Consider the following 12015-nt stretch of genomic DNA (forward strand, 5'->3'; position numbering starts at 1 on the left):
GGGAAGTTTAAGATATATTTCTCATAGTTGCAAGGAAAATGTGGTGAATGCCAGCTGAATACTTGCTGTAAATGTCTGGCAGAAGAGGGAACGCTATGTGGGGTTAATGCTGACTTCAGAGAAATGGTATTGTTCAAGATTTTGCCCAGGAATAGGCCAAGGCGGGGGTCAAAGCACCCTACTTTACCTCTGCCACACCCCCTCCACATAGGTACACACCCTCTCACCCACCTTCCCTTTGTGTCCACAGCTCCTGCCAGCTCCCCTGACTGGCAAAAAGCAAACAGACATTTGTTTCCTCTTCCTCACTCCCATGCAAAACAGTAACACAAAGAAACAATGTAAAGAAATTAATCCTGGCCCGAACTTTTCATTTCTGCTTCTGCTTATTGTCTCATTTTTCCTCTCCCTCTTGCCAACACATGTGAGCAACTTTTTTAGGAACAGGCAGACCACAGAGAATTCCTGTAATTCGAAGGCTGAGTTCTGAGCCCACATTAGAACACACAGCCACTCCTGTTTCCTAGCCCTCACCACATAGAGAAATTGGAGTCTCTGTGCACGATGACGGGACTCCTTTCCCAGGGAGGTAAAAGCGCCCCAGCAGATTTATTTCCAGTCTGACACGGGAATGTAGAACGGCTAGGTACTTTATGCATTGTCATCACTTGATTATAAAATGGAATTCTAAGGGAAACTAATTTAAAATTTAAAATAAAATTCATTATTTATAGCAGCCAATCTTAGTCAGAAGAGTTTATAATAATTTATTGCCTTTTTGCATAAAGGAAAATGAAAAGCAGACACTGAGACTCCTTGAGCCGATACTGGCAGCAGCAAAGATGAACACAAGAGGGTTCACTATACCTTGGAGGGCATGCTCCCATGACACCCCAGGCCGAGAGGTCTTTCTCCACAGCAATCACTTCATAGGAAAACATTTAGTCTTAGCCGTAATTAATTTGTACTTTTAAACCCTTGGGTGGCATGCTGAGTTTTCTTTTTCTGCTTTTTCTCTGTCACTGTATTACATCTACTCAAACTCCCCAGGGGATAGAACATTTCCATTCTCTGGGGGTATCATCACATACACGTATCTCCAGTGATTTATGTTTTTATTTTTGAAGAGCAGGGCAGACAGGGGAGGAAACAGGGAACTTTGAAGTGAGAAGGGGAAAGTCATTAATGAACAAGGAATCTACAGTGAATCAATCAACCCCCCTAGGGCTGACTCACCACATTCCCCGGGTGCCCCACCTGCTAGAGTTGTGGGAAGACTTCAGGTACTTGGCAGAGATGATATTTAAGGAGAGGATGGCATCAACTGTGGCTTCGTCCACCTCAGCTTTATTCCGAATCCGGCCTGAGAGAAAGAAGAAAGAAACCAGAACATGGGTACGTTTAAAAACAAAGTGGTAGGACTTCCCTGATGGCGCAGTGGTTAAGAATCCGCCTGCCAATAGAGGGGACACGGGTTCGAGCCCTGGTCCAGGAAGATCCCATGTGCCGTGAAGCAACTAAGCCCGTGCGCCACAACTACTGAGCCTGCACTCTAGAGCCCGCGAGCCACAACTACCGAGCCCGCGTGCTGCAACTACTGAAGCCCGTGCACCTAGAGCCCGTGCTCCGCAACAAGAGAAGCCACCGCAGTGAGAAGCCCGTGCACTGCAACGAAGAGTAACTGCCGCTCAACGCAACTAGAGAAAGCCCACGTGCAGCAACGAAGACCCAATGCAGCCAAAAATAAATAAATAAACAAATAAATTTATTAAAAAAAAAAATCTGTCTGCCAATGCAGGGGACATGGGTTCGAGCCCTGGTCCAGGAAGATCCCACATGCCGCGAAGCAACTAAGCCCTTGCGCCACAACTACTGAGACTGCACTCTAGAGCCCGGGAGCCACAACTACTGAAGCCCGCACGCCTAGAGTCTGTGCTCTGCAACAAGAGAAGCCACTGCAGTGAGAAGCCCGTGCACCGTAATGAAGAGTATCCCCCACTTGCCGCAACTAGAGAAAGCCTGCGCACAGCAACCAAGACCCAACACAGCCAAAAATAAATTAATTAATTTTTTAAAAAATCAACTGATTTTAATAAATAAATAAATAAATAAATAGAAACAAAGTGGTAATTCATTAGGCCAAAAAGAGACTGTCAAATCTCTGTGTAATTTCAGGTGCCGGAAGCGTTGTCTGGTCAGTTATAATCCTACAGTCTAATTCTGTAATTCTTGGCCTTCCTTTCTTCTCCATATTCTATCCCCCCTTTACATCCCACATTTAGCCAACGGTGAAAACTTACTTTGTTCAAAGAGCTTCTCATATCTGTCTCAGCTTTAATTTCCAACATCACTGCCCTGCTCACGAAGGTCATCCCCTTCTGATCTCAGACATGGCAACAGCCACTTAACTGGTCTCCCTACTGCTCTCACGTCTCCCCCTGTCCAAGCCATCCCACACTCACCTTCTACAAACTTCTTAAGCCACTGCCTTCATTACACCACTTTCTTTTTCAAAATCTTACAATGCTGTTTTCAAATAACAGTAGGGGATGCAGCACTGCATAGAGGTTAAGAACACAGTCTCTGGAGCAGGACTGCCTGGGTTCAAATGTCAGCTCCAACACTAACTATCTGTGCGGCCTGGGCATATGCTCAGCCTCTGAGCCTCACTTTCCTCACCTGTGAAGTGGGAATAACAATTCTTCCCTTATAAGATTGTTATGATCATATTATATGTTTGTTATGTTATATTAAATAAACTAATATTTTTAGAGCATTCAGAAAAGCACCTGCCACATTTCACGTTTGTTATAAAAATAATAAGCCATAGGGTTATAGAGAAGCCTTAGTTAACTGCTGCCTCTGCACCCCACCCTTTCTGGTCAGAAAGCATCTCTCTTGTTTTATGTAATAATTAATCTTGAACAGCTTGAAAACCACTGCCCCAGATAGGACAGAGTATAATCTTCCTTCCAGGCCTTCTTAATCTGGTCCACAGATACGCAAGGGGTTTATGGTTAGAATTCAGGAGGTCTGAACTGGATGGGAAAAAAAAATTACAACTTTATTTTCAGGAAGCTCTAACTGAAATTTGCCTTTCCCTGCAATTATGAGGGGAGGGCACAAACCACAGGAGAATCAGCAGTACCCATACCTCTGTCCCCAGCAGAAATCACAGATGTTTTCGTATCACACTAATGTGAAGGATCTTGACATTCATCACCACTTTGAAATGATAGAAATTAGACCTGCTGCTTATTGACCACATCACTGAAGAGCTTATGTTACAAATTTGTTTAGTAGTTTAACAATTGTATTTCAATATTAGTAGTTCCCTTTGTAGTCCTAAGTGCTTTATTTTCTACATTTAAAAACATAATTCTGAGGCTTCACCACTGCCAAAGGGGTCCATGGCAAAACTAGGTTCAGACCCCCTGCCTTGGGCTCTCGTTCTACAGCTTATGCTGTTTGGCCACTCTTTCCTCTCATGGTGCTTTAGTTGAGTCTCCCCACTCTGGCCATAGATTTCTAGCCATTTGCACGTTAGACATTGCTGACTCTAACTCCAAATGCTCGCAGAAAAACGAAACCCTCTAAGTTCTCTCAAATCTACTCAGATCATCTCCCACAAGCTAACCCAGTTCTCCTGGATCTTTTTTGTCGGCAACTCTTTTAGCACAGGTCTTTCAGTTGTTCTCATTTGGTACTCACTCATCAAAATGCTCTGTACATGCACACACGCTGTCTCCTCACTAGACCCCAAGCTCACAAGGAGCAGAGACTTCTCTTAGGCCCTCTCACAGCCTCGGGCCCAGAACTGCTCCCACAGGCACTGAGAAAAACAATGGTAGGTTGAATAACTGATGAAGGGAGCTGGGAAACAAGAGTAGTTTCCAACTCAAGGACTCTCTTCTGACAGTCACGCTCTCCAGGGCAGCCTTCCGCACACTCCCTGTGCTCCGAACAGGGAGCAGTCACTCCGCTAAGGCCCGTCCTCAGCTGCTGAAACATACTCACCTCCCACCAGCTCACGGACATCCTTCCAGTGGAGTTCACTCCCTTTCTCATGGATAATGGTTACTGTGATCCTTCGCTGGATGCCCTAGATAATGGAGCAGGGTTGCAATTTAGCTGGGACAATCTCTTATTTCCTCTTGTCTGTTTTCTGGATTGTCTGATGGGCAGGAAGGGGAGGTATGGAAGGGGAGGTATGGAGGGGGAGGGGAAATGCTGTCCACACTGCTATTCTGAACAAAGGGACACAGGTCAGGGACTGAGGAAGAGCCAGGTTCTGATATGGCTTTTAAGAACCGATGCCCAGATTGAAAGTCCCCGAGTGTGCCCATCTGGCTCATAAGCACTTTTGGGCACTGACTAAATCTACTTTTGATTTGCCAAAGGGGGACCTACATTTCATGGCCAGATTTTTAGTCCACTGAAACCTTCATCTTCAATCTCCATTAAGAACTTTTGGCTGTGAAAGCAGAGTTTCCAAACATCACCAAGTGAAAATTGTATAAAATAACATGGGAGCTGCACAAATTACTATGTAACTGAATGAAATAAAGTCTTTCAAGATAGCTCTTTTAAAATATATTTACGGGGCTTCCCTGGTGGCGCAGGGGTTGAGAGTCCGCCTGCCGATGCAGGGGACACGGGTTCGTGTCCTGGTCTGGGAGGATTCCACAATGCCGCGGAGCGGCTGGGCCCGTGAGCCATGGCCGTTGGGCCGGCGCGTCCGGAGCCTATGCTCCGCAACAGGAGAGGCCGCAACAGTGAGAGGCCCGCGTACCGCAAAACAAAAACCCCAAAAAACAAAAAAAACCCATATATATATATTTACACATAAAAGCCAGGGTATATATCAATAAATATAAGCCAAGGTTTGAGAAACATTAAGGAAAGGAGAAAAACAAAATGATGGGGCAATGTCCCCTGACCTCCAAATACCCTTGAAATGGAGATTAAAAAAAAGCAGAGAAACAGAGAGTTATGTTTCTTATTCTAACTTTTTTGGTGTTCCCTTCTAAGCCCTCTTTTGCTCCTTCATTAGTACCTGGTGAAGCAAAAATGTCCCTTGGCAGGGCAAGCCTGCTGTATGATCAACCACAGCTGGAATATACCTACAAAAACAGAAATGTAAAAGAAAGCAGTTAGACAGAATGCTTGTGCTAAGTGCCACTTCACCTGCAAGGTCCTCCCTGGTCACTCCAGCCCTCAGTGGTCTTTGTTTTCTAACCTCTGATCCCATGTCTTTCTCACCATCTGGGGTGGACATTTAATTGGACAGTCCTATGCATTTAGTAAACCTTTCCACATATGTATGTCTCATCATCCTGACTAGACTGAAGTATTCATAGGGCAGTAACATCTTTTGGCTCCAATCCCAGCTCTCTGTCTAACAGATAGTTCCATAAATAACATATAACTGCAATGGCAAGTGTCAGGAGATAAGAAAGAGATAATTTCAGATTCTAGATCATTTTTTAAGAATCAGAAAGCAATTAACTCAGTAGAAACCATTTACTGTAACTACTGCTCCCTCATAATGCAAGTTATAATCACATTATAGATCTGTCTGTGGAAAGTCAAATTCCTCGAAGCAATGTCACTACTGACAACTCTATATAGGATCGATAGAGCCAAACCTCACACACGGTAGGAACTCAATAAATGTTTTATGGAGGTGATCATAATGGTATTACCCAGCATTATAAATAGAGGATCATTAAGATAACATTTATCCCCTACCCTTTACACTAACTGATACAGCCCCTTGCCTCTGTTTCGGGAGAGGGATCTCTTTTGTGTTTTTTAAAAGCATTTCTGAGACAACTATAAACAGTAATTACATTCGTCACTTAGTCTAACACAGCTCATACACAGAGAGTAAGCTGATGCTGATCATTCTGATCTGGGCCAGTGGTCCTCAACTGGGGGTAATTTTGACCCCTAGGGGCCATCTGGCAATGTCTGTTGTCACAGCAGGAGGGGAGGTGCTACTGGCATCTTATGGGTAGAGGCCAGGGATGCAGCTAAATATCCTACAATGCACAGGACAACCCCCAACAACAGAGAACCATCTGGCCCCAAGTAGTGAGAGGCTGACAAACCTTGGTCTACAGAAACATTCTGTCCCCTAATCCCCTTTGGCCCTTTTATGTGCAATACGCTTCTGACTCCCTTTGCTTTGCTGCTGCTAAAACCCACTTTGCAGGTTGTCTTCCCTCATAGCAAAGTGCCATTCTTCACGATCTCGCTATTGCTAACAAGAAGGTACATTATCATACTAGACAGTTCTCTGACAAACATCTGATTCAAAGAATAATATAAAGACCCTCCCCACCCCAAATTCAGTTCAAAACTGAAATGTGACACTGTTCTGTGAGCCCAAAGACGAGAGACTCAAAATGACATTTTCTAATTTTGGAAAAGTTGCCATATTTAAAAATTTATAAAGTTGGACTTACTCTCCTGTGGGCTCCAATTCACTGATCTCAAACCAAACCAGAAGATCGTACTTGCTCATGCTCTGGCCAAGGCTGGTTTTGCTCATGGTATTTAACTTGGTGGCTGGAACTTTTAAAAGTTTTTGGAAAATGTTAAAATTTGGTCCAAGTCTACTCAGCAAAGGTATAAGCTTCTCTAATGTCAGTCTTCAAGGACACACTTGGGAAAGGCAGCGAGAGTGAGGGGATAGATTTCAGTGCAGAAGAGCCAGAGAAACTTCACCGTCAACTATATTAGTACCTCTAACTTCAGAGAACAAGGAAAACGGAGAGTCAGCATCTTTTTCCCTCTCAACAAACTACCCAATGATGAGAAAACAGGTTTCATGCAGAGTAAATGTGCTCACAAAACCATTAAAAAACCTTCCTTAGACTCTCACATTTGCGGCATGCAGAGCACGGTAACAATGTGGGACAGGCAATGTGGGGCGAGCCTCGCTCATCACAGGGCCTCATCAAAGCTGCTGTGGCGGGAAAGACCCATCCTCCAACCCAGTGGTTCCTGAACCTCCCTGCACACGAGGGTCACCTGGGGATCTTAAAGATGGCCCAGGCCACACCGCCAGCCAATTAAATCACAGTCTCTAGGGGTGGGACTCAGCCCTCTGAGAGGTTTGAAGCCCCCCCAGGTGATTCTAATGTGTGGACAAGTTTGGGAACCACTGGTCTCATCTGTAAATACAGGATTCTGTAAATGATCTGGTTACCCATTTTCTTCAGATGTGAATTCCATATTCTAATCTGTACTGATGAAATGTATTAGCCAAAACCCCCGTACTTTCAAGAATTTCAGATTCCACGTGGTGGGCATTTTGAAACACTATGTAGAAATTCTGAAATCTTGGCAATACAAAGAGGGCTCTCTGCTCTGAACCTGGGAGCAGTGGTGTGAGTCCAGTGACTTGGGATCTAATTATCGCTCAACCACTAACTAGCTATGAAACTTTGGTTGAGTCACTCAACCTCTGGGAGTCTGTCTCCTCAACTAGAAAATGAAGATCATAATATCCTGCCTACTATCTAAAAAGATGTTGTGAGGATCCACAGACACAATGCATCTAAAGGGGCTGTGTGACTCATACAGCGCTATTCAGAGGCATGGCCTATCAGCATTGTTCACCCCAGCTGAATTCCAGGTAAGCTGGTGATGATGCTAGTCAAGAAGATAATAGGGGGTTAATGGCTCTGGTGGGCATCTGAGGGTCAGAAAGCAAAACAAGAGCATTACAAAAAGCCAGCTACCAGTAAAAAAATCCTTTAAAATTAAAAATACCATTGCAAAGAATCCACACCAACAAATATAATGAACCCCCCCACCCCCCCCCACCCAAAAAATGAAAGGGGCATAAATAGAGAAGGTGCTTCCTAAAAACCTCTCTGAAGGAAATGTGCTATGATCTTGACAATGTGCTGAACTCTACATGCACGTCAAGTAGCAAACAGAAACGTCGGTGTTTCATACACGGAGAGCCAGGCTTTAGGACCAGCCTCTGAGGATGGTTCTAAATCTAAGGCAGAGCCAATTTTAGCTACTAACCATCTCGTTTAGGTACCCTCTCGGTCTGGCGGCTGGGAACTGGCAGAAAGAGAAAAGGCGGCATTGGGTCAGCCTCATCCTGGAAGGTGGCAATGGCGGAGGATGCGAGCACACTGGCGTGCTCAGAAAATGTGTCCAACACATGCACATTCACATAGTCAGATATGAGAAACCGAATCAGCTCAATCTTTCTCTCATGGTCTGAAGGCAGGACGGAGGCGAGGAGCACAGAGGTGGAGAATGAGCACAGGGCGGGGTGGGAATGAGGCAAGTGGGCAACGAGGAAAAGGGATGAAAATAAACAAAGAAAAATCAGAACAGGATACATGAACATGCGGAATAAATGTAGTATGCCAAGGAGTGCCCAGTCACCTGACAGTTAAAGGGAGTTACACACAAAGCAGAGAGATTTAGGAACACGGAGCTTATCAAAATCTGCAGTAAGAAGACCACAGTATCAGCGGGGATATAGAGCCCTATTGTTTGGCACCTCTTATTTCCATCAGGAGCCAACAATTCTCGTTCCTACTGGACACCGGAACACACAAGGATGCACAGAAGTGGAGTAGGAATTTGAATATGATTTTTTTTATCTGAAAAGTCACTCAGAATAAGAGATTTACATCATACAAAGAATGCAGCTGTGCTCACCTGGCTTGGATAGTGGCATGGGCGGAGGGAAGAATCGTCGAGATGGCTGGGGTGGACTGCAAAGGAAGACAGAAGTTCTTCAAGACTAAACAGTTCTTTAAGACTGGTATTAGTGGCGTGTTTAAATCCCCTTTAAAAATGGATCATTTGTACTTTCAACTCTGGTACCTTATCAGATATCAGATATAAACCCACACAGTAAAACTGAGGCTAAGACATTTTGATAAAAGTCCCCTTGTAAGTCAGAGCTCACAAATAAGAAAATTTTTTCTGTTAACAAGGACACTCTGCCATCATCCCGAAGTCCCCATCATTGTCCTCCTCCCCAATTTTGATGTCTCCACTTAGAGACACATGCTTCATAGTGGCTTTATGCTTCATAAAGTTCTGGGCGGTTAGGACCAATTATACACAACTTTCAGGTTATATCCCTATCACCTCAACTTCCTATCCTATTCAAAGTCTCTTCCTACAAAAAGACAGTACTCAAGGTCACCTGGGCAAAACTCAGTTTGCTCTACCTACAGTTAGTGACTGGGTGGCTTAGAAGAAAGATGGTGATGTTTCTGAAATGGAAACATAGGGTAATATATAAAACTGTTATTTACCTATCTTAATTCCTCAAAAGACTTCTTCTTTTCCAGCAAGTGACAGTAACAACAATAGCAACAGCAGTAATATCAATAACAAAAATCTTTGCTCATTCGGTCCAAACCTGTTAAGCTCCTGTCCTTGCAGGTGAAGTGGGTGCTGCTGATAATGCCCAAAGACTTCAAACACGATAGGCTTCGTTTTGATATAGTCCACAAATGATTCCGTAACCTCCACTGCAATCTAATAAGGAATAAAGGCAACCTAGATTAGCGAAAGATTTATTATAGGAAAATACACATTTTTGCTGCAAACAGCACTACAGCACTTTGAGTACCCAGTATGTGCTGGGAATTTTACTATGAAGGCCTCTCACACCAAAAGAGAGGGGCTCTTCTCTGGTTTTCGTTCTACAGTTAACTTCACCAAGCTTCAGGCATTCAACACCCTCCACTGTCTGCCCCAAATGACCTCTGGCCCCTCTGCTGCCCTTCACACAATGTTTGGACTCAATCTGCTGCTCCCTTCACCTGCTCTCTCCTCCACCGTGCCTGAGGGCTGGCCCAGGCTTCAGCCGTGCCTGGGAGGCCTTCCCACATCTCTGTACCTCTGTCATCCCTGTACTTCAAGGCCCAGCTCAAATGGCAACAACAGTATGAAAAACACGACTGCAGACTCTGTGCCAGGTACAGTGCCAAGCGTGACCCACCTTTTCTTATTTACACTACAGTCTTCAGGAAGTTCCCCCACCTCCTTTCTCTACAAAAACATCCACCCCCAACAAAGAATGTAGCTTAAAAGACTCTTCCCATTAGTAGAAATAACTCTCTCTTCTCTACTCCCGTTGCATTTAATGAATACCTTTCAAATGTTTCTATATCCTGTATCACTACTGTTTAAATATGCATTTATTTCCCCTATCATAATTCTAAGCTCTTCGGAGGCATAATCTACCCTGTGATCCATCTGAGCACCCCCCCAGTGGCGTCAGGCACAGTCCTTGTGCACAGGAGCCAATCAATATTTATCATATACAGGCATGCTCATATTTATACAATTAAACATAAACAAGAAAACAGTGTGTTCTGTATTTGCTTGTTCCATTTCTGGAGTTGCCCTTTCCTCTCGCATTTTACGGAGTGGATTATGGTTGGCAAGAGAACGAGACTGTTCAAGCAGTAGTGAAGCTCCTGGATGCTAGAGCCACGTTTCCCTGGGTTCAAACCCCACCTCTGCCTCTTCCTAGCTTTGTAACCTTGGTGAGTGACTTCGAGTGCTCTCTGCCTCGGTAATCTCAACTATAACGTGGGGATTATGATAGTATATGGCATAAAAGTGAGGATTAAATGAATTAAGACACAAAAACACACCTGTAACAATGACTGACACAAAATAAGCTCTCAGTGAATGTTAGCTATTGTCATGAGGATCACGACTTTTGCACAGAGTTGAGCAAATCTTTCTAGAAGAGATAGAAGGTGTGTTTTCTTATTCCACTTATGAGAGAGTTGTAAGGGGCATTAGAGGGCTAATCATAGAATCAGCTGCAAGGAAACAGATTCTGAATCTTAATTTAGCTACAAAATGTATTTCATAGTTTCTACATTAATTGCAACCAAATTATTTGTCTCTTATGGTTTAAAGAATAACATATTAACTTTAACAAAACTCATATGCAACATGCTTGTTATTCTAGGAAGGAAACACTAAAACAACTCACTACATTCAAACCGACAAAAGATTTATTGGCAGACCAACCCCCAGGCTACTCACAGGCCCCACTGTAATTCAGAGAAGATGCTGCCTGCTCTGTCCGCTGAGGATTAGCTCAGGGCCCTGGCCGCTCCCTCCACTGTCTGTTCTCATCACAGAGCTCCCCCTACACAGCATCTTAGATTATCAACCTTCTTCAGCTGAGAAAGCCAAAGGGCCCCACACATGACGACTGCCCTCACCCCAGCTGCTTCAAGGTACCACAAACCCGCAAAACACTTGGCAAAAACGTCCACGTCACTTACATTCTGCACATGATAAAAGCCCAGAGGACTTCCTCTGCCATTGTTTTTGAGGGGTTCAGTGGAGAACGCTTCATCATGGCGATGCAAAAAGCTTAAGAGAAAAAAAAAAGACCCGCGTGAATTTCATATTAACGGTTTCATCAGGATCAGCTTGGATCCCACGGAAAGTAGCACCTTACTTAAGTAGAGTCTTTAACTGAGTCAAGTTATTTATGTTTCCTTGTAGAGAACGTTTTCCATATCACTCAGATAGCATTTTAGCTTTTGTGTCAAAAATGACTGAAAAATCAACTAACCCTATCACTTAGCCATGTGAATGTATGAACAGTGAATTCAGTGAACTCCTATTCCCTTGTAAAAGTTTTTTACTGAAAATAAAAATTGTGAAATCATTTTGTACAGAAAAGATTTGGCAGATTAAAGCTTCTATAAGGTAGTATCAAAGCCTGTGGACAGCATACTTGCCTGGGAGTCTAACTTGGATCCCACGGAAAGTAGCACCTTACTTAAGTAGAGTCTTTAACTGAGTCAAGTTATTTATGTTTCCTTGTAGAGAACGTTTTCCATATCACTCAGATAGCATTTTAGCTTTTGTGTCAAAAATGACTGAAAAATCAACCCTATCACTTAGCCATGTGAATGTATGAACAGTGAATTCAGTGAACTCCTATTCCCTTGTAAAAGTTTTTTACTGAAAATAAAAATTGTG

The 12015-nt window shown here is 43.7% G+C and overlaps 1 protein-coding gene across 2 annotated transcripts in view; it reads right to left on the reverse strand.

Moving 5' to 3' along the window:
• Positions 1 to 12015, reverse strand: part of KIF1B (kinesin family member 1B) — a 135078-nt gene that overhangs the window by 19687 nt on the left and 103376 nt on the right. For both annotated transcript variants that reach the window (XM_024749699.1, XM_024749698.1), the window contains 7 exons: positions 11307 to 11397; positions 9413 to 9531; positions 8698 to 8753; positions 6471 to 6579; positions 5057 to 5123; positions 4018 to 4102; positions 1258 to 1363 (listed from right to left, as the gene is read on the reverse strand). In XM_024749699.1, coding sequence (XP_024605467.1) covers positions 1258 to 1363; positions 4018 to 4102; positions 5057 to 5123; positions 6471 to 6579; positions 8698 to 8753; positions 9413 to 9531; positions 11307 to 11397 — 633 coding nt within the window. The remainder of the gene's footprint in view (positions 1 to 1257; positions 1364 to 4017; positions 4103 to 5056; positions 5124 to 6470; positions 6580 to 8697; positions 8754 to 9412; positions 9532 to 11306; positions 11398 to 12015) is intronic.

Source organism: Neophocaena asiaeorientalis, unplaced genomic scaffold (assembly GCF_003031525.2).
Source record: "Neophocaena asiaeorientalis asiaeorientalis breed wild unplaced genomic scaffold, Neophocaena_asiaeorientalis_V1.1 scaffold275, whole genome shotgun sequence".
In the NCBI taxonomy this organism is placed as follows: domain Eukaryota; kingdom Metazoa; phylum Chordata; class Mammalia; order Artiodactyla; family Phocoenidae; genus Neophocaena; species Neophocaena asiaeorientalis.